Here is a 22,536-nt window from a genome sequence, read left to right as displayed (position 1 = left end):
ACACTATATAATGACAATATTTACCGTGTAGCTGGGACTCTGTGCGATCAATACGAGCTGCGCCGTCCGCCCACGACTCCCCCGCCTCTCCTGAAACTGCCTGCCCCCCCCCCCCCTCCCCCTCTGCCGCCTACTCTCATGACCATGAAATCTTTTACCACGTCAAACCGAAAATCGTTAATATACCCAACTTTTATCACTAACAAGTTACCTCAAAACCTTCACTATACAGCCTAGAAATTGCAAGGAATTATGACAACGACGCAAAACCATTGCACGTAAAAAATTAAAATGTAAACCATTAGGAAGCGTCCAATCAAATCAACTAAGAATATCTTCAATAAATAAATATATATAGTTGATATACAATTAGGCCTAATAAAAATCGATAAAAACCAAAACCATTCATAACTGTAAAAAAAAACTTACCGTAATTTATATTCAAAATACTCCGTCACATAAACACTGATCACGCCACTGGAATGTTATCTTCAGGAATTAACACTATTGCGACTGAAGGTATATTTTTATATATATGTTATTAATTTTCGTAACATATATGTGCCTGTAGCGCGACTGGGAAGGTACTAAGAGATCTGGAGCCTGGGCCCGCCCCCCCCGCGCCGCTCGCTCCGCGCTCTCTGCGCCTGTTCAATGAATGGACTCGCCCGTACATAGCTCCTATTTAAAGTCCCTTTTGATACTCGCCTACATTTGTATTATATCGGTTCCTGAATAACAGCCGATGGAAATAGATTATGTACTTATAAATAAGTAAATAACCTTATTGCCTTAAAATTTATGAGCTGAATAAACTGCATCACTATAGAATATTTTTAAATTAATGTAATTTAATGGATGGGTAATATTAATATACATAAGTAATGCATTTGTATCTACAAGATAAATATTTTCATAAACTTCTTTTTACTCAGTAAAAAGGTACGCGTTCATACATAAAAAAAATACACGTCGAATTGTTAACCTTCTCTCTGTTTTCGTCGGTCGAAAAAGCCATGATCCTATTATTTTATGTATACTAGCAGATGCCCGCGATTTCGTTCGCGTGAAAATAAATGTACACTTTAAACCCCTATATAATAAATAGTCCACTAATCATTTAACAAAAATATAACTCAAAACATGAATGATTAAAACAACAATAATGGGTTGTGGCTGTATCATGAACACGACCGAAATGTTGTGCGTGAATACGTATTTAGTACAATACCTAATAGTAATTTTATACATAACTGAAATCCAGGCAAGTCAAGTCACTTCTGGAGGACAATTTCAGACGCGGCTGAAGGCGATTTGTGTGCATGGGTAAAATGCCCTGCCGAAGCCACGGTCGGAGGCCCTATCACAAACTTTCGGTCGAAGGCCGGTGTATAATTAAGTGCGCGACCGAAGGCTGTGCCTTTTTTGGGCTTAGGTAAAATGCTTAACCAAAGCCACGGACGGAGGCCCTTAGTCCTTAATCCTTTGTTGCAAAATTGGTTTGTAAAAGACATCCATCAACTATAAACTACCTTGCTGCCAAATTTCAAGTTTATAGCATAAAAGATGAAGGACTAGCCTTCAAACTTGCGAAAGCCTCTGACCTCCTTTATCCGGCCCTGTCGCAAAATTGATTTGTTAAGAATGTCTGGGAACTATAAACTACCTTCCTGTCAAATTTCAAGTTTGTAGCACTCAAAATGAAGGACTTGCATACAAACATGCGAGAGCCTTTAGACCTCTTTAATCCGGCCCTATCGTAAAATTCGTTCTTAGCGGACACGTAAAAACTGTAAACTACCTTTTTGTCAAATTTCATGTTTGTACGTTAAGCGGTACTCGGGATTTCGTGATGAATGACCTTTCCCATTTATATATTAAGAAAGAAAGACAGAAATATAGATCTAATTGCTCCGAATTCGTGCCATTTTTGTTCGTTAGCCGGCACTATCATTAAAGCCCAAAATAACTAATGATCTCCATTCAAGTAAATCTATTCAGTAGTTATTGTTTGTAATGGAAACAAACGTGCATTCATACGATAAAAAGTTGACAATGTGACTGAGATTAGTTTCGCGCGTTCAACTAAATAAACAAACAAATTGGTTTGTTTATTTATTTAGTTTTTTATGTATTCTTGGCAATTGTATATAATATATGCATCAATATTGAAATTGCACAGTTATAGTGTAAAACTTGTTTCTTCACATAACGCCTGCGAATAAATTTGAGAAATTCGGTTTTTTCAAAATAACTTTTTTTCTGCATGTCCGATCTTAATGAAACAAAGCCTATATGTTGCCCTGGACTTTGCTTAATCTATCAGTGAAAATTGCATCAAAATACGTTTCGTAAAATCAGAGATTAGTGCGAACATAAGGACAAAAAGATAGAGAGACAGACAAGAAAATTAAAAAATATATATTTGTATTCTATTGCTTATTTCTAATCGCCCTAACTAAACTAAACTAAACTAAAGTACAGACACACACACAAGTACATTATAGTATAGAAGATAGAAGATAGAAGATAGATAGATTATTGATTTTAAAATGTATTATACTAGTCCACGTAGTTCTCGTTTCCGTGGAAATACGAAAATAAAATATAGTTTATTTTATAGTCACAGGTGTTATTAGGTTACTTAACAAAATTCTATCTGCAAGATAAACTTCGATATTTTGTAACGGTAAATATATGACCAAGACGATTCTGATATAAATGACAAACGTTGGCCTATTGTCGTACCCACTCCTAATACAGTATTTTCCGACTAAATGAGGGGAATGAGAATATTGGTCATACTTTAAATATATGGCATATTGTTTTGTAAAAAAAAAATATATGTAATGACAATAATTCAACAAAATCTGTTCTGTAACTTTTAGTAGAAAATAAATTTTAATACGTATTACCAAAAAACACGAAGAACACGAACTCTCATTTACTTATTTCTCCTTTTTTTACAAAATATACAAAACACTATTAAAACTTATAAAAAAAATTTAACCCTCCCGCTACAGGACATTTGAGTTGAGACAGAGTGAGGAAACTCCTCACAATACGCGCCGTCTCAAGAATCACTGCCTTCCGACTCTTAATCCAACACTTAAGCGAAAGCTTCTTACGGTGTTGGTCGAAGCTTTTCGCTATAAGACCATTGACTGAAACAACTATCGGAACAATAATAATTGACTCAACATTCCACTTGGAGGTAATCTCGTGAGCAAGGTCCAAGTATCTTGATACTTTTTCCTTTTCAACTTTAACCAGATTATCGTCATGTGAAACAGTGATATTAACAATTATTGCACGGCGCGCCGACCGATCAACTAGCACTATATCGGGTCTATTGGCAACAATATACCTGTCAGTGATAATCGTTCGGTTCCAGTAGAGCAATGCACTGCTATTTTCAAGAACTGACTCTTTTTTTTTTTACGTGACAAAGGGTTTGTCGGATCTATATTTAATTTTTTCAATTTTAAAGCATTCCAAAGATGTAACTTATTAGTACATTATTTTCAAACATAGCAGTAGTATAGTGATTGGAACCATCCTATAAGTTTGCAGTATTACTACTGTAACTTGTGACAGGCGGCCCCGCTCTTCCGTTTAAAGAAGACTAATACATTTGATATAAATAATGTTTAATATAAATATAAATAATGTGTGTATTGTGTATGTGTGTGTTGTGTTTGTGTGATGTGTGTGAGTATGTGTTCATGAGCGTGCGAGTTTGTGCAAGTTTTTATTTTAGACACTTATTATTGTTATATCCATACCGGTTTCCGAATTCAGTTGTAAATAGAAGCAGAGCCAACTATGAATCACTTTAGACACCAATGTGTTTCGAGCGGCTTAATGGGGCTTGCAATTCCAATTTGGCACCTTGAGTCAGAGAAAACATAAAACAGTAACTATATGGTTAAATTATCATCCCTTCAAGAGATGGCGTTAGCCTTACTTCCATACTACTAATATTATAAATGCGAGAGTATGTATGTCTATCTGTCTGTGACGACTAATCCAATGAACCGATTTAGATTAGTTTTGGTACAATAACAACTGAGAACTTGAAGCAGAACATTGACTACTTTTTATCCCGGAAAAATCCATGATTCTTACAAGATTTATGGAAAACGGTACTTCACCCAACCGAAGTCACGAACGTCTGCTTGTAATTTCACATGCTCATACATTTTTCCCACGAAAACATAAATATTCTACTTATTTAACTCTCACAAAACTACTGACTACAAAGTATAAAAAGTTAAAAAAAATTGTCTCCATTATTAACACTTGCTTAACTTGTACAACATGTATTGCCAGATTGTGTTTTTTAAGAACTACACCTATGATTGAATTAAGGAACTATGTTGGTATCTACTTATATTGAGACTATATATTCCTACCGCCCTCATCTTTCCTCCACTAATCTTGGTTTGTTTCAAATAATCAGAAGTCACAAGGAATGGAATTTGTACTCGTAAGTCTTTACGTTATATGAAAATAGATGGCCTTCATCTAGAGCACTTTGCTTAAAGTTTACTATTTCTTACGTAGATCATAGATGGCATACGACCACGATTATCCGCTGAACATTACCAAGAATATGTATTATGTTAAATCATATGTATCCTGTGAACCTAAATCAATGAACGTATTACAATGTATGTTTATGTATGTATTTACTTAGTCAAGATTACTACACCATTGATGAGTTCCTTAAAGATAAAGGCGCTTGGAGGCCATTGGATCAGCCACCTTCACACAGGAAGTAAAACTAAAAGAAATTGTATCTAATGTTGTCTTCAATTGTAAATTATAATACTGTATGATTTTTTTAAAAAGAACAACTGTTGAGTTTCTTGCCGGTTTCTTCTTCATCTTCTAACTTATATAAAATATGTATAAATGGGAGTTCGTATGAAAATAGTTATGAAGTGTACATGAGAGTTTCCCGTATGAGCCATTTCTTATAAATACTTATTTTGCCCACACACATTTATATGTACTTATGTGCATGTATGTATGTATTAAGTAAAGTAGGTATAAAAATTCTTCTTCTTCTTCTCGGGCTTCTTTTGTCCCGAAAAAGTCTACGGGTTTTGCGTGATTTGTGAAAAACTGAATTTCACGTGAACAAATTTACAGGCGTCCAGTATATGATAGTCGTCGATAGTCGATATTTGATGAAATAAATAAAACGCCGTAATTACATTCGATAATAAACTTTATTTTTTACAACATATTCAATAGAATTTATTATTAGTTTGAATTTTCTAATAGAAACATCGATATTATCTACGATTAACTTAATTACATTATTATAGTCATAAATTATTTACAAATAGATGTATTTTTTTATTGAGAATTTAAAAATAAAGTATTAAGGATTCCAACAAAAATCCAATAAGTGTTCAGGTTCAGATGTAAGGGGAAGTTAGGTTGTTTTAAAACGTCGATCCTTAATTAATAAGGATGATGACAGTTTTTTAAATTGTATATAAATTAAGAGTACGCTAATTGTAAAGCAATTCTGTAAAAGGAACAGGGTATCTGCGATCATTACTTTCGGAGCTACAGGGATTTAAATGGTCAGATTTGCGGCGCTGCCGCGGATCCCTGTAAAACGCCCCATACAAAATGGCACGAACTAATGACGTCATAGTCAATGTTTGTAATGATCGTTAGATTTGTATGTGCGTACAAACAAAATTACTAATATCTTTGTTATTTGTGCGTTTATGTTTATAGTTCATTCATAAAAAAAATATCACATTTAATGTAAGGAAGCTAAAACTGTATGAATTTTCATCTAATTGCGATAAAAGGTTTTTAATAGATTTTGAAATTTTATAATCTTATTTATTTTGCATTTATCCAGACAATCTTTGCTTTTTATACATAAATTAGTTAACAATGACCCTATTTACCGGAATGTATCATAAAAATCAACATATTCAAACCTAGTCATCATCCCCATTCGTTAAAAAATATTGTGATTCTGTCACTATGTTAACTAAGTTTGCATCTTTAAGAAATTGAGTATTATGAATACCTGAATACACATGTTTTTGTTTTTAGATATATTTTTATTAGAGTGAACAATAGAGAACTTAATTGTAATTTAATTTCGTTAGTAAGAATATATATGTTTGGAAAGATCGCAGTAAAAACTCGAACGTGGCAAAGATCTCATCCGGTTCACGAAGGAAAGCCACGAAGGCCATGAATCAAGGCCACGAATTCATTGCCACGGATCCCTGAAAAACGCCCCATACAAAATGGCACGTATTAATGACGTCGTTGATCATAATGGTCGTTAAAGTAATTGTATGGGCGTTCAAACAAAATTACAAATATCTTTGTTATTTGTGCGTTTATATTTATAGTTATAATAAACTATATAAAATAATTTTAAATAGTGTTTTATATTATATTATGTATGTATAACATTGTTAAAGATTTAAACAAAAGCGAAATAAATAAATGAGAGATTAATATTTATAGCTTTCCTTTTAACAGTCGTGTCGTTTGGCTCATTGATAGGATACTTGTTGGATAATAATGTAATTTTTCAGTGATATTCTTGGCAATTGAGTTTTATGTTTTGTCTAGTTTTGTGTGATATTCAATAATGCTAATTACCTATTTATTCAATAATGTTATACTATAGATCGGTAACGTCCCTACAAAATCACCGACACTTCCTGAACACACAACTCTACATTGTAGACCATATTCAGGTTCTTTGTTGACCACAACTAACATTGAGTTGACTATAAATTTCCTCTTTTGATCGCCTGTACATCATTCATGTTCATGCGCTAGTAACATATCTAACAGTATTTAATATCATTGTATTTATAAACTAAAAACTGCCAAGTATCTTATCAACTATTAAAAACGGCATAGTTCAATAAAAAAAAAATACTTGAAAACTCATAAATTCCAAGCCATATATTGATCAGATATTCGTAGATATAGAATGGCAGTTTCTGTATATATTACACATTATATTAGCGATATCAATTAATAATATAAAAGCTTTAACAAGTTATTCTAGGGCCTAGGCCTAAAGCAGACGAGGGACAAAGGATGACCATAGTCTCTTAGGATGAATGGCTATAGTTTGGCAACTTCGTTCATAACACTCCCGATGGTCCGCGCGGGCCGGGGGGAGTGTAGCGATGAAAAACCCACGACTGATGCACCTCACTTCCCCACACGCACGATTTCACACCCGCGCAGTCCTTCCCCCCGTCGCACGCATATCATGGCTGTGTTATCAACGAATTTGCAAATAGCTTGTTATATCTACATATAATACCTATAAAACGACTTTTCACATTAAAAATATCTTTTACTTTGTTGCTGTATTTTTAATTCTATACTATTTACTGTTGCTTATAAAATAATGTACAAAATTATATATATTATAAATACATAGTTACTACAATTATTATTATTAATTAAGCACATGCATGTTTGTTACTGGCTATACTAGCATAACTTATTGGAATCAATACTGACGTCATAACTTAAAACTAAATTAATTACTTAGTAATTATTAGGTAAACTTGAGTATTTTATAGGTTTTCAATCTCTTATAACATAGGTACTTAGTCAAATATGTAAAAGGTCCAATATACGGCGTTAAAAATTAGAAAACATATCGGGAAAATGACCCGCGAATAAGTGTCTATGACATTTACGTCTCGTATTTTGGGCATGGATGCTTTTATTACTGTAGCGCCTCGCTTGATCGCGTGGATCATCTTCGGCTTGCTGGCACTGTCTGGAATATAAGATAAAATAAATTAATATTCCAATGAACAAACAATAAATTAATAAATTTTTGGTATATATAATTATTCTAGCATGTATAACCAGAATGGTTATCAAAGAGCCTTAATTCGTAGTTTAGCCTGATTTCATGTAGGAGTTACTGATTCCTATAGCCACAATATTGTCACCGAAGATATATAAGTATTCGTATATTAGAGTCCAATCGAATGTCAGGAAATGATTCTCATTCGGCTTCCAAGATTAGATCGACTACATATACACATAACCTAAACTAAAATAAAGTACATAATAAGTGTCTCATGAAGGAAAAACATTGTGAGGAAACCTGTATACCAGAGACTTTTCTTAATTCCCTGCGTGTGTGAAGTCAGCCAATCCGTATTGGGTTAGCGTGGTGGATTATTGGCCTAATCTCTCTCATTTTGAGAGGAGACTCAAGCTCAGCAGTGAATATGAGTTGATAATGATGATGAATAACCAAAACAAAAATAAATGCTTCTAAAAAGCCGCATAAAGGCTTAACTGGCCGGGTTGGGCTTTAAAATACTAAGCTTTGTTCTTCGAAGACATTTTTAGTGATATTTCTTAGGAGAAGCGCAGAGTTGGAACGATGGTATTACAGCCCCGTGCCTTGGAGAGCACGTCAAGCCATCGGTTCCGGACACTATCATTAACATCTGATAGTTGCCATTAATTCAACATTAAGTACCACCTTAATACCGCCAATCCGCATTAAAGCATGAACGATCTACTATCTGCTACTCGCATGTGGAGCGAGGCCTGGCCTTTTAGCCGTTAAAATATGCTGATAATGATAATGACTTACTCCTTCGGGAATGTGTTCTGGTTCTGTATCGCAAGCTGGAGTAATCCCGCTGCAGGCGCAGGGAGGGCGGCGCGCCAGTGCTCGGCGGGAGGGGCTTCGAGCGGAGGCTTAGCAATGGGGACACTCTGCCAGACGTCGCGGTGTACTCTTGCAGTGCTATGATCTCTTCTGGAGAATGGGCTGCTGAAAGCATGTGAAAATACATTTTGAGATAGAAGGATCGGACTCGTATAGTCGTAGCACTATAGCGTAAACACTGTTAACAACTGTGTGCCTAGTGGGAGTTTTCAATATTTTAATACTGTTACTATCGCGTTAACGTAAACCCGAAATGTATGGAATTGAAACAGTTGTGCAGTAGTGCCAATAGAGGCGCTGTGTCAATTCCTTTGAAATTCGCGTTTACGTCAACGCGATCGTCACAGCATCAAACTGTCACTAGGCTCTCTGCTTTGAATGCCGTTGCATAGATTTTGACGTCAGGATAAATAATCTCTCGAACATACTCGTATAGTCGTAGCGAGAGTAGACATAACAGTCTGTTAGACAACTGCTTGGCAAGCCTTTGTTAAATTATTTGATGTCTAAAAATGCTACAAACCATTTTTTCACCAATATATTTTAAGATAATTGATTAGTTACATATAATTTGCAATGCAAAACTTTTATTCTTGATTACCTTGAGTAGTTACACCATAATCTTACATGTGCCATGCTCATGACACCAAATAGCCTTGCTCGGATTTTTAGAGTCCACGCATTATTTGTTTTATAATTTGCGTCAAGGCGATGGATGATTTACCATCGTTTCCCAACCTGTGTCGGTAATGTCCCGTAGGTAATCGCTACGCTTATTGCATTGATTTGAGATTACAACTTGCTAGCGACATCAACCCAAAAACTGATTTAGTTGCAAAAAAACAACACCATACTTTACATTATTTTTTTCCATATTTTTCATAATAAACAGTTATAAGTATCTATTTTTTATCTGTAGTAACTAAAATAAATACCTAATCGGATATTTTTTTGGTGTTTATATTATTTAGGGGGGATCCGTGAAAACTTTGCTTGATTTCCTTGGGGTCCGTGGCTGAAAAAGGTTGGGAGACTCTGGTCTACACCATACTTCTCTGGCTTTTATCAAGACTAACTGTACATCTAAAAATGATAAATGAAAATTGACACATAGTTCTTATAGAAATATTGTAATCGCTTTCCATCTTTCCCGTAAAACATATAACTCACCACCGGATCCCTTCATTTCCTTGTCCACACTGGCGCTGGTAGAGATCTGCTCGCGGTTTTTTAACTTAGCCCGTTTCCTGGCTCTGGCGCCCCAGTACGTATAGTTCACAGCAGCGTACTCCAGTAACGCGGCGAATACGAACACGAAGCACATCACGAGGTAGATGTCGATCGCCTTCACGTACGATATGCGAGGTAGGCTGCTACGGACTCCCGTGCTTATTGTGGTCATTGTGAGGACGGTGGTTATTCCTGTATAGTAGAAGTATTGTTAAGGATCAGACCTTGTTGGAGGATGGTTGGCATTAAATGAATATTGGTAATTGGAAATTAAAAAATATATTAATTTTTTCATTTTATTTAATTTCTTAATAGCATTATATAGTAGGTACCTAACTATTTAAAGCTATACTAATATTATAAAATTAAAGAGTTTCTTTGTTAGTCTGTATGTATGGTTGAACGCGCTAATCTCAGAAACTACCTACTTACTGGTTCGAATTGAAGAAATATTTTTGTGACAAAATCAAAATATCAATCGCGACTACATTTTATTATGGGTTTAATGCTTAAATTCTAACTAATATTTTTTTTTTTATTCTTTACAAGTTAGCCCTTGACTACAATCTCAACTGATGGTAAGTGATTATGTAATCTAAGATGGAAGCAGGCTAACTTGTTAGGAGGAGAAAGAAAATTCACACTCCTTTCGGTTTCTACACGACATCGTACCGGAACGCTAAATCGCTTGGCGGTACGTCTTTGTCGGTAAGGTGGTAACTAGCCACGGCCGAAGCCTCCCACCAGCTAGACCTGGACCAATTAAGAAAACCTCAATCGGCACAGCCGGGGATCGAACCCAGGACCTCCGTCATTAAATCCACTGCGCATACCACTGCGCCACGGAGGCCTTCAAAACATTATACATTTAAATACTCACATGTATAGGTAATACTCGTATTAGTAACGAGTAGATTGCTTGTTTGTTACGCTTTCATGCCTTATCCACTTAATGGATTATAAAAAAAAGTCTTTCGCCAATAGATAGCTGTGTTATCAGCAAGTAACATAAACTATATTTTAACCCTGTATTCCAAGAAACGGAAACTACGCGGGTGAAACCGCAGGACGTGTACTAGCAACTAAATTATACTCGGTGTCTACGAACTCAAAGAAACCAAAAAAGTTGTACCTACTATCAACCTTTTTTTAATACTTTTTTTAAATATGACCAATATTCCTATTCCCCTCCAATTAGAAAGACTGTATTAGGAGTGGGAACGACAGTAGACCAACGGGGCGGGGATCGAACCACCACCCCTCAGTGATGAGTCCGACCGCTCTTACCTTTGAGCTATTGAGGCTCAAAATATTCTAACATTTAAATAAATCTATCAATGTTGTAGCTAATAATATTTGTAAGTAAAAACTAAAAACCAGTTACCAAGAGCAACTCTAGCAGACGTTGCCTCATGATTGATCCAAAACGATACCCAAGAGAGCATCACTATCAAAATACACGGCAGATACGTTTGGAACACGAAGTATCCGATGTTCCTGCGTAGCTTGAAGCTGAGTGACAGCCGCTGATAGACTCCTGTCGCCAACTTCTCCTGGAATGTTACACAAGTTACACAAATTACACAAGTTACACAAATTACACAACTCTTAAATAGGTGCGCTTTCTGTGACACGGGTGATAATCTAAGTTGAGGAATTCACGCAGGTGATTTGTTTAATTGTATTTGTAAGTGGAGTGTGTTTTGGTAGGCGTCCACATATCCGCATAATACGTATCGGATGCATCACATTAAACGTCATACAAGTGCGTCCACTGATCCGCATTGAACGGATTTTATCTACTGTAAAATTAAAAATCCGTTTGATGCAATGCGTCCGATACGTATGATGTGGATCTGGGGACGCCTACCACAAAATCAGCATTTTAGGGTCGTCTCCATAAGCAGACGGACTGCTTATGGAGCTTAGCCATCCATATCCATCATGTTGTTCTAATTATCAAGCTTAGCGTAACTATATTTTGTAACGATAACTGTCAGATGCTGATATAATAATGTTTGGGACCACTTTACGTGCTCTCCGAGGGTTGTAAAATAACTTCCGGGGCTGTCAATTTTTTGATGATTGATCTTCAGACTTGGTCGCTAACTATGGGCCTTATTTGAAGGCTCAAAACCACACAGCGGGCGATGGATAATTATAGAGATACATTGTATCTCGAAGCAGAACGTAGGCTACTTTTTAACCCGGATAAATGGTTCCCACATTTTTAAAAACAGACCGGCTCATCTAGCGCTTGTTAAAAATAAAATGAAAAGAAAATGTATTTTATAGCACACCACAAAGAAAACAAAAAAGACACAAAAGAGATACAAAATGCACAATAGGCGGCCTTATCGCTAACAATCGATCGCTAAAAGTGTTACTTACTTTTCTATCATTAGTCTCGTGTCCTAGTATGGAGAACTGAGGAAGCTCTGCATTTTCGACTCCCCGCACCGGCGTCTCCTTCCAGTACATCACCACGTCGGAGACGGTGTAGCCATCTGCATATTAAGCGTTACGTTAGGATGCTGTAACTGAATCCACCCTTAGCTTAGTCCACCCAGTTATCAAGCAATCCGATAATCAAAATCCAGCTGGCCTATTCACTATTTTGGTCTTTATTATCAACCTAATAAAATAAACATTAAACGTCATTTACCTACTGCGTGATGAATATGTCAACTAGCATACGTCAAATATAGTGAATTAGCCTGCAGGTTTAGTGATTGCAACAATCGGATGCTGAATAATTTTCTTATAGAATAATCGAAGTAGATAATTGACTAAATATTAGATTATATAAACTTTAATAATATTTAATCAATTGTATAATATATTACTCAGATATAACTTACTTTTATTAATAATAGTTTAACGGTAGTGGATGTTTTTTTATTTTTAACTAGTAATTAAATTTAATGTTCCTTGTTACTGTAATCGTTAACTTACTTTAATATGGCCCAAAACAGCTCAAGTACCAACAACTAAAATTTTATAAATAGCAGACCTAATAAGCAAAGAAAGAGTTATAAATGCACACAGAAAGTAAATTATGATTAAAAGTGCCTACTTGCATTTTCGAAAGCAATTTAATCCAGGCTGAATTTCCGAAAAAAAAACTATTTAAATAGGTGATTTTTTTTCCAAAAAATGTTAACCCTACATTATGTCAGCATTCATCATCTATGTGACATAAATAAAACAATATTTGTAATGTTATTAAATTTTAAATCTTTCCTGAGATAAGGTCATCTTGTATGATTGGTGTTTTTTTAATTGTCATATCAATGTCTATGTTTCTTTCAAAAATATATATCTAAATAAACCATAAAAAGCGGTAAAATCTATCTAGCCGAATAACAAACACCTGAATTCAACATATACCTACGAGAAACGATGATCTTTAGTTCGCTTTAGACTTTAGCATTACACACCTACCTAGGTGGGTATACAGTAAGTATTTTTATTTATAAGCTTCTAAAAGTGTTAAGGCACATTTTTTAATTTCAAATACTTTTCGAAAATTGCCAATTTTTTTCTAATCATAGATAGAGTGTGCCTAGGCATACTCTTTGCGGCTGGCCTATACCACTTATGTTTTTAAATGAGCGCTGAAAGTGACCCTTTGTTACTTTGTGTAAAAATATTCACTAGTTTTTCACCTGATTTGACTACATAATAATAATAATAATAATATTACATACATATCTCGAAAACTTTACGATAAGGCATTTGCTAATGTTAAGATCCCGTTATACAAAGTATTGTATATAGATTTTTATATGATTACTCCATAACAAGTAATTTATTATCAGATATATTTTTTATCGTGTCACTGCAACAAAGTTTCACTTTACACTCGGGTATAAGGCAGAGTCCCGTAGTCCGTAATCATAGTCAAATTCCCGTCTAAATAAATAAAATCTTTTCACCTTACTAAAACATCAAAAACTTTGTAATAAAAGCAAAAATTACTACCCAATTCAAAAATTTATAATACTCTCTGTATTACAAATTATTACATTACTTGATTTTTACTTTAACTTTAATAATAATTTATTTAAAAAAATATATAATTATTTGGGACGATTTTAACTCGCGTCGCATTAACCTAGGCGTCTACATATCCACATCATACGTATCAGACGCATCGCATCAAACGGATTTTTAATATTACGGTAGATAAAATCCGTACGATGCGAATTTGTGGACGCACTTGTATGACCTTCAATACATAGAATACTACAATCCGTTCGATGCGATGCGTCCGATACGTAGGATACGGATATGTGGACGCCTACCATTAGTCGTTAGAAAATCTTTTAAAGAAAATTGCTGTGACAGGCGTGATCTTCTGCATCTTTTTATAATACTGAATCCACTTAAACAAAAATACCATGCCCAAACCAAACCCCTTCGACTTTAACTACCTAGTAGTGGCGAAAGATTATTTAAATAAAGATAAACCGTCCCAAAGAAAAGGAAATTTATGTCGCGTGATACAAACTCCAGTTTCTCAGTACAACAATGAATATGCATGGATTTCAAAGGTAACCCGGCGGGAATCGGCTTGCATGAACTCTTCGCCGCTGCTAACTAGCCTCCAGCCAGACTACGGAACTCTGCAGAGCACATCAACACGATGCAATGACAGCACGATGCCGGATGCGATGAGCCGCTGCGGCAAAGCCAAGCCCGACAAGGCAAGCGTGAAGCCGAGCTAGTCGTGAGAGTATAGAGTCACACAGCTTTCAATCTCGACGGTGCAATTCTGGCTGTCCAGCGGGTAGTAGTGCAGGTCCATCATACAGGCCAGAGTCGCCGTGAAGCGCATGCCGTACGTCACGCTGCCGTCGCCGCCCAGGCGCACCAGTTTGTTGCGTTCCGTTACGTCGTGGAGGAAACTAGAAGGAAATATATGTGTTCATACATTTCTATTTCTTCCTTAATCTTTAACCAAAGATTAAGGAAGAAATAGATCTTCCTTATCTTTGATATCAAAATGAGTGGGAGAAGAAGAAATGTCAAGGTTTCACGCCAAGTGTACCTACGATTAGATGATTGTTAATGTTTGGTTTTCCTTTTTCATATTTGATAATCTGTCGGTGAATTTATTCGATAGTTAATTAATAATAGTTGACTAATTAGATTTTAATATATTTTTTTTCTATAATTAGCTACTAATACACTAATTTTGTTATCAAATCGGTTAAAAACCCCATTTTTTGTATTCCGTAAACTGGCCAATGTCATCTACCTACTCTGTGATAACCACGATATGATGTAGACAGGCACCGGATAACATTTTTTACCTGATCAGTTAGCATAAAATAAATAGTAAATACGAATTCACGTGACGATTCTTACCTATTTTTATCATTAGCAAAGAAAGTATCGGGCACCCAGATTCTATCGGCGAAATCTCCAGATAATGTCAGAACCTCCTCTGGTAAACCGAAGCCTAATCTCTCATCCTTCCAATACTGGTTCAAATAAAGTGTTATAGTATAGTCCTGAAACGTAATTGTTTTTTAGTTAAATCATTTAAACAACTAACTAATGTTAGTTCAAAGAATGCTATCAGTCCTTTTCCTTTTTTTCATTTATAGTTATAAGTACATAACTATAAATGAAAAAAAGGAAAAGGACTAAGGCATGAAGACTTGAGCCCTAACACACAGTAATGAAATCAATTGAATTGTATTTGATAATTGAAAATGATTAAAGCCTGAATAACTCCGCGGTTAAGAGGGTTAACTCTCAGTTTAGAGGTCATTGGTCACCTCCTTCCATTGAACAGCATCGTCATATGCACCCCTAATATATATTCTTTGCGACTAAAGGGTAAAAAAGAAGATACTGCGAATATTCTATTAAAATAACATCATTAGCTATCAGCTAAGGATAATTATAACGGCGTTAATTTTCACACATTTCGTATAGTAGATAGATACACAATGTATTAAAAAGGTTCTCTACTTATTTTTAAACCTTCTGAACGGATTGAGATGAGCAGTATGTTGATACAGTCGTATTAGTTGTTCAAAAATATACAGAACCTATTGAGAGAAGTAGTTCTGAAACAGTATAAAGTTCGATCGTTGTGGAAGTTGTATGAGGAATTACCGTAATCGTGTTTACAGTGGGGGGGTTAAAAAACAAAAGTAGTTGAAGACCATCGATTCGCTGAGGCAGCTCAAACCTCGGTCACCGACGACCTATGTGTGTCAAGTGTTCACGGCCTTGGTCTCATTCCGCTATTAAAAGCATAATGAATTACAACGAGCGATCGAGTGCGTCCCTGTTTTGACTCAAAAGCAATCTTGATAGCAAAGTGTTGACTTGTCCAATTTAATGTTTCTGAAACCGGAGAAGATGGATTGTTCGCACAATCTTGTTTGAACGACGCGACGTGGCTGGAGTTGGAACCTTGGCACACTTTTCAGATTAACGAATCATTAAAAATGTGGTAGAGATACCCTTTAAGCTTCTTGGATTCTTCATATTGTTGTTTTACTTTTTACCAGAGAGTTCTAGCAATGCTTATCACCTTACGTCCTTATCTACGTATATAGATCATGCAAGCAAAGCTTTGAGTCAATCTCACGCCACCACTTAGTTTCGTAGTTCATCATTTTCAACAATTCGGTTCACTACTCTTCTGTTTGGTTTCCTCTCAGGATGAGAGGAGGTTAGGCCAAATAGTCCACCACGCTGGCCCAATGCGGATTGGCAGACTTCACACACACTGAGAATTTAGAAAATTCGCAGGTATGCCGGTTTACTCACGATGTTTTTCCTTCAGCGTTTGAATTGACACGTGAAATTTAATTTCTTAAAATGCACACATGAAAAGTTGGAGGTGCATGCCCCGAACCAGATTCGATCCTACACCTTCCAGAATCAGAGGCAGCGGAATCATGGCTAAAACTTAGCTTCGCAACTCTATTGACTGTTTATTAGATACTCTAATTCAACGGTAAAAAGAAATCTATCGTCGATATTTTACATATTAGAAACTCCTGCCCGTAGAAACATATGTTTATTTAAATGGTTTGCCAATAAACTGTGTGCAGTGACTCACCATATTTACTTCGGAAATGGCGTCAAAGCTAGCGATGGTTAAATCCATCCCGACGTAGAGCGGGTCGCCTGTGAAGTAATAACATTTGTGCGAGGAAACACGTCATATGCAAGTTAAAAGGACAGCTGACGAATCAAAACCCGTCTACTGGGTGAATTCAATATACTACTTTATTTACGCTTCACGGATTGCATCTGTAGGAACATGTTTGCGTCTGTAGGAACACATCATATTATTTGACTTTGTAATTTTCTTGCTCGAAACTAACGTCTCGAACACAGCAATATGTTCGAGGCGTTAGTTTTTGGTGTTATTAAATCATGAATAGCTTTCTTACTTAATGATGAGTATATTAAGTAACTTTAATTCGTGTAGTTTCAGTTGTTATGAGGATTTTTAAGCACATCGGTTGTAGATCATTGGACCCACCTGGTGCCTAATCAGAAGATGGGTATCTGTATGGAATAGTACGGGTATACACCTACTAAATCAACTCTTAAGCGCCTCGCTCGTGGGCTGACCACGCGTGGACGGCAATTTGACCACTCGGTGACCACCCGTTCCTCACACGCCTGCCTTGGTTGCCCACGAGCATAAAATGGATCACGAGTGGTTCACGAACGAAGGCGTTAACTGGTTAATAAACACTCGCTAAACACCTGGGTGTCATTGGTTGACACGCGGCACGCAATTGTGGACCACCTATCGACAATGAGCGGCGTGGTGATGCTGGTTAGACACCGGGGTGATCTAATGAGCTATAATGTTAAGTGTGTTATTGACGAATAAGTTAAATCCTACGAGATCTGTTTGTCGACGACAAGACTTAACGCAGGTCGTCAAAAATTCAAGGCAACAGTGGATTAGCAACCATATAGACTTACCGCCGAAATTCGGCCGTAGCCGGATGTCGTAGCCGTCAAGTATCCGCGTGACTGTGTGTGTTACGTTCTCCATACGATGCACTGCTGCGGTGCGCTCGAGGCTGTGAACAATTTGATTTTTTTTTCATTCTTTGCAAGTTAGCCCTTGACTACAATCTCACCTGATAGAAAGTGACTTTGCAGTCTAAGATGGAAGCGGCCTAACTTATTAGTAGGAGGATGAAAATCTACATCCATTTTCGGTTTCTACACGATATCGTACCGGAACGCTAATTCGCTTGGCGGTACGTCTTTGCCGGTAGGGTGGTAACTAGCCACGGCCGGCCAGACCTGGGCCAATTAAGAAAATCTCAATCAGCCCAGCCGGGGATCGAACCTAGGACCTCCGTTTCCGTTCCTAGGATATCCACCGCGCATACCACTGCTCCATGAAGGCCATCAAAAAATTATCAGTCAGAAAAATTATGGCATCGTAACTTTTAAATAAATAGACAGGTAAGATGCGTTTTTTAGCTAGTAGCGTGCACTTCATACAAGCATTAAAGTACTGCATACCCTAAGAGTTGTCTTCTTAGTGCTTATTAAATGAACATTTTCTCAATTTGTTTACCTTTCTTACTAGTGCATATCCTGATCGTAAACCTTATACATACATTTTTCTAGTTTTCGAAGCGTTTGCGATCGTAGAAAGAGAATCGTCGTCCCTGTTGGCTACAGTGGCTGGTATCAGACTTTAGGAGCTTAAGTCGCTATTCCTTTCCTTTGTCGTCCATTTCGGGTCCGTGGAACCCGGACAATCAAAAATGTCTTTTCTCACCAAAAGCAATTTTCTCGAAAAATAAGCCATAATTTATACAGAATTTCACAACAATAATCGTCACCAGAGTTTTCGATGGTAAATAAAACTTCGCCGTAATATATAAAAGTTGCCTCGATTAAGGATTTGAAATATTTCACCCTTGTATTATGATAAATATCACGTTTCCCTTTTAATCTTTTGAAGTTCTTCCAAAAGTATAATATTACTTTTAATGAAATACAAACAGTCTCAGAGGAATAATCACTTCCGTCAACAAAAAGACTTATATCTACCCTCATTTTATCTCACCTGAACCTCTCGTTATTTATATAAACAAATATTGGTTTTAGACCAACTTCAAAAAAGGATGAGGTTTCTCATTTGGACCGTATATGTACCTATTAATTTTATGTGTGTTCGCCCATAACATCCTCGTGTATGAACCGATTCTTATGATTCTTTTTTTTGTTGATATTCCGATATTGGTATTATGACAAAGAAACCAAGATCTAATGATGGAATCCTGGAGAAATCGAGGGGAACTTTTGAGTATCGTAAGGGCGGCCTTTATTTTTTTTTAAATTTAAAATTTTATTTTTGTCTTGAATTTGTAAATAAAAATAAAGTGGTAAATGTTTCTCTTCAAATACAAATCAATGCATTTGAAGAAAAAAGCAATGCATCAATAAAAGTGTTTATAGTTATTTACACAATACCAAAATAGTCAAACAAAAAAGGTTTTATAAACTTTTTGTCTGTTTGTCTGTCCTTTGATTAGTAATCTTAGAAACGGGTGAACAGATTCTAACAGGAAGATACGGAGATATCAGTGGATGATAGAGGGCTTATTGAGCAACATAAAGGCTAATTTTTATCTCGGAAAAAACCATAGTTCCTACGGAATTTGTGAAAAATAAATTTAGCACGCGACCGCTCGCTAGTTTTAAAATATTCTTGTTTCAGTAGTCAAAATGTGTGTTAAAATGTACTCGTATTTTATTTTTAATTTACTCACTTGACACCAACAACAACAATACATTTATATTATGCTTCTTATTCAAAAACAATGAATTGACTATGTGCGCTAACTTTCTTTTCAAACTTTCTGTTTGCGCTTATTTTCGAAGCTGTTTAGTTTGGAGCAATGTATAGACTTGACTTGTTTCTTGTTGTTGTTGATCTGGTTAGATGTAAAACAGCTAGTAATTATTAAGAACCCACTAATCCGCATTGGAGCAGTGTGGTGCGTCTAAGCTCTTTCTGGTAAGGGAGGTTTATTCCTTAATAGGTTGACTGGCAGATATTGCTAAAAGCAATAAGACCGCCTGTGCTCATTTGTACAAATTTTATAAAGCTGAAGAGTTTGTTTGCATGTTTGCACGCGCTAATCTCAGGGACTACTGATCTGATTTGAAAAATTCTTTCAGTGTTAGATAGCCCATTTATCGAGAAAGGCTATAGGCCTAATATAATTATAATTTTATTATCCCCGTATTTCTACGGGAATGGGAACCACGCGGGTAAAACCGCGCGGAGTCAGCTAGTGCTTCTACAAAAATATTTTCTATTATTTTCTTTGTTATTGTTTTTTGTTTATTTTGTGCAATAAACTGTAAATAAGCAAATGGTGATGATGATGACTAATTTAATATAAGCATGATATGGGAAATGGACAATCAACAAATCCGTATTAGATTACAGCTTACAGCACGGTAGGCTATTTAAAAGGGATTCCTTCAGGCTCAAACAGAATTGCCATTTAGCGTGCGGATTCCCCAAATCCAATATGAAATTAACTTAGGGCAACGCTTGGGAAAGCTATTAGACAACGGGATTTGTGAACTTACAACTTATTTTCCGTTCACCCCGACTTTCCCTAGGTTACTATGCCCAATTAATATAAATTGTCCTATAGAAAACTGTTTTTGAAATGAAAAGGAAGGAATTATTTAATATAATAAAATTGTATAGGTAGGTGCACATTTTTTTTAAGCATTGTTAAGAATGTAAAAAAATATTATCAATAAATAAGTAAGTGATAAAAATGTTATTTTTGTTATTAGACATTTACATTTTATAATGTTATGTAATAGAAGCACAGTCGATCAAGATAAAAAAACTGTCCCATAATGTAAAACTTTCAAATAACATACATTAAAATCAGAAATTATTTAATTCAGATTTTACTGTGCTCGTTTGTTAATAAGTTTCAAAAAGTTAAAAATGTTAAGTTGCGTCAAATGTCATAAAAAGACTAATAATAATTAAAAAATAAAACTATAAATAATTGGATAATTAGTTAATTAAAAATGTATTTTAATGGTAATTTTAACTTTAGTACCTACAGTAAAATAGTATTTAATCGTTAGAAGTATATATTAACAATATTTTGTTGTAAGCAATTCCGACCGGCGGCCGACGGAAAAGTTATGTGGACTGTATTAAAAATTAAATACATAAGAATCATCTGTCTCTCTTTAAAAATTGTTTAGTTAAGTACCTATTTATATATTACCTAAAACACGAAAACTTGAAAAAGATTTCAGCAAGAATTATGCATTATATGCAATTTTCAAAGATTTTTAAAAAGCATTACATTTTTTATCGAAGATTATCATTATTTTATTTTTGTTTTAGTTATTCTTTTTAATGATAAATATTGCAGTAATGTTAAGTTTAAACGTTTTTTTTAGTTAAAAAGATAGATATTTCCAAAGTTATGAAAACTTCTGTAAAGTAACTCTAGCATTACGTGTAAATTGAAATCATAAAAGTTCAATTAGGTAGGTACCTATATAGGTATTTAGGAGTAGTGGCTTATGCCAAAACTATTGGCATTTTGGGCATTGTAATGACGAATGATTATCACTATTAAGTCAGTCAACATGCATTGGAGCATGGCGGGCATCAGCTCCAAATCTTCTCCTGTAAGGAGAATCCTTGCAGTGGGCTATTAACGTAAGGCTGATGATAATGAAAAATAGAACTAATAACCAAAATAAGTTAATCTTGGATAATAATTATAACTACTTACTTAACTGGAGTTAAAAACAGGATCAGGACAAGCAAGAACATAGGCAGCGCGTCAGGACGCGCGTGCAGGCGAGCTGAACGCGCGACAAGCTTGCGACGCGCGCTCATCGCGCGACAGACGCGCGTTGCTGTCGCCGCATACCGCGGTCACCGGCACCACTCCCCGCCCATTACATCGTTCACCCACCACTCATTAACAAACTTTACTCCATTACCGAGTCCGAGTTGCGAGACGTAAGGCAAGTTACTCGTATCTCCGTGCGATCGTGAGCGTGAGCGGCCGCGGCGGCTTCGTCCCGCGGAGTGCCGTCGCGCCTGCGCCACGCCTCTACAATGGGATCTCAACTTACTCCTGTACTTTTGACTACTCTTTAGCCCGCCCAAAATATGTTTGTGAGGACCTCAACTCCTTCGCAATTTTTTCATCAGATCTACAGTCAATTGAAGCCGTTGATCTCGAAATGGGTAGTTTATAAACATTTTTAAAACGTCGACTTCAGTGTTTACTGATGGTCCGGATCACAGATTCTGCTACATCCAGCAAGAAACTTAATACTACATAAAAGTATAATTATTATATGTAGAAATCGTTTAACTGTACCTACTTTAAATTAAATTACAATGTGTAATTTAGGAACAGTAGCCGATAAGTTTCAGGAAACAAATGCATCCTTTTCCGTTTTTATGTTTTGTCTGGGAACTACTCGACTACAAAATATCGGTAGATTGAATATTATCACTACTAACTAACTGATAGAGAGATTGGATATGATCAGTATAG

At 35.9% G+C, this 22,536-nt stretch overlaps 2 protein-coding genes across 5 annotated transcripts in view; both read right to left on the bottom strand.

Moving 5' to 3' along the window:
• LOC112056117 (low-density lipoprotein receptor-related protein 4) overlaps window positions 1-602 on the bottom strand; it is a 30,614-nt gene extending 30,012 nt beyond the window's left edge. Inside the window, exon 1 of one of the 2 annotated variants that reach the window (XM_052881974.1) lies at window positions 430-602. The gene's annotated coding sequence lies outside the window, so the exon portion shown is untranslated. The remainder of the gene's footprint in view (window positions 1-429) is intronic. The other variant, XM_052881973.1, reaches the window with a different exon arrangement.
• Window positions 603-6,687: 6,085 nt separating this feature from the next.
• On the bottom strand, window positions 6,688-22,037 carry LOC112054504 (gamma-aminobutyric acid receptor subunit beta-like). Of its 3 annotated transcripts, none has more exons than XM_052882156.1 (10): window positions 21,757-22,037; window positions 17,924-18,024; window positions 17,040-17,107; window positions 15,323-15,468; window positions 14,702-14,859; window positions 12,341-12,456; window positions 11,334-11,502; window positions 9,890-10,141; window positions 8,642-8,821; window positions 6,688-7,804 (listed from the first exon to the last, which is right to left on the bottom strand). In XM_052882156.1, exons 1-10 carry the CDS (start codon window positions 21,861-21,863, stop codon window positions 7,629-7,631), a joined length of 1,473 nt encoding a protein of 490 aa, XP_052738116.1. In that variant the 5' UTR covers window positions 21,864-22,037; the 3' UTR covers window positions 6,688-7,628. The 3 variants fall into 3 exon arrangements, with proteins under 3 accessions (XP_052738116.1, XP_023950077.2, XP_052738117.1); XM_024094309.2 differs by having other exon boundaries at window positions 8,642-8,824; window positions 21,757-22,036; XM_052882157.1 differs by having other exon boundaries at window positions 8,642-8,824; window positions 14,765-14,859; window positions 21,757-22,036.
• Window positions 22,038-22,536: the final 499 nt, after the last annotated feature.

The sequence above is a fragment of the Bicyclus anynana genome, chromosome 6 (assembly GCF_947172395.1).
Source record: "Bicyclus anynana chromosome 6, ilBicAnyn1.1, whole genome shotgun sequence".
In the NCBI taxonomy this organism is placed as follows: domain Eukaryota; kingdom Metazoa; phylum Arthropoda; class Insecta; order Lepidoptera; family Nymphalidae; genus Bicyclus; species Bicyclus anynana.
This window is presented reverse-complemented; position numbering and strand designations above follow the sequence as displayed.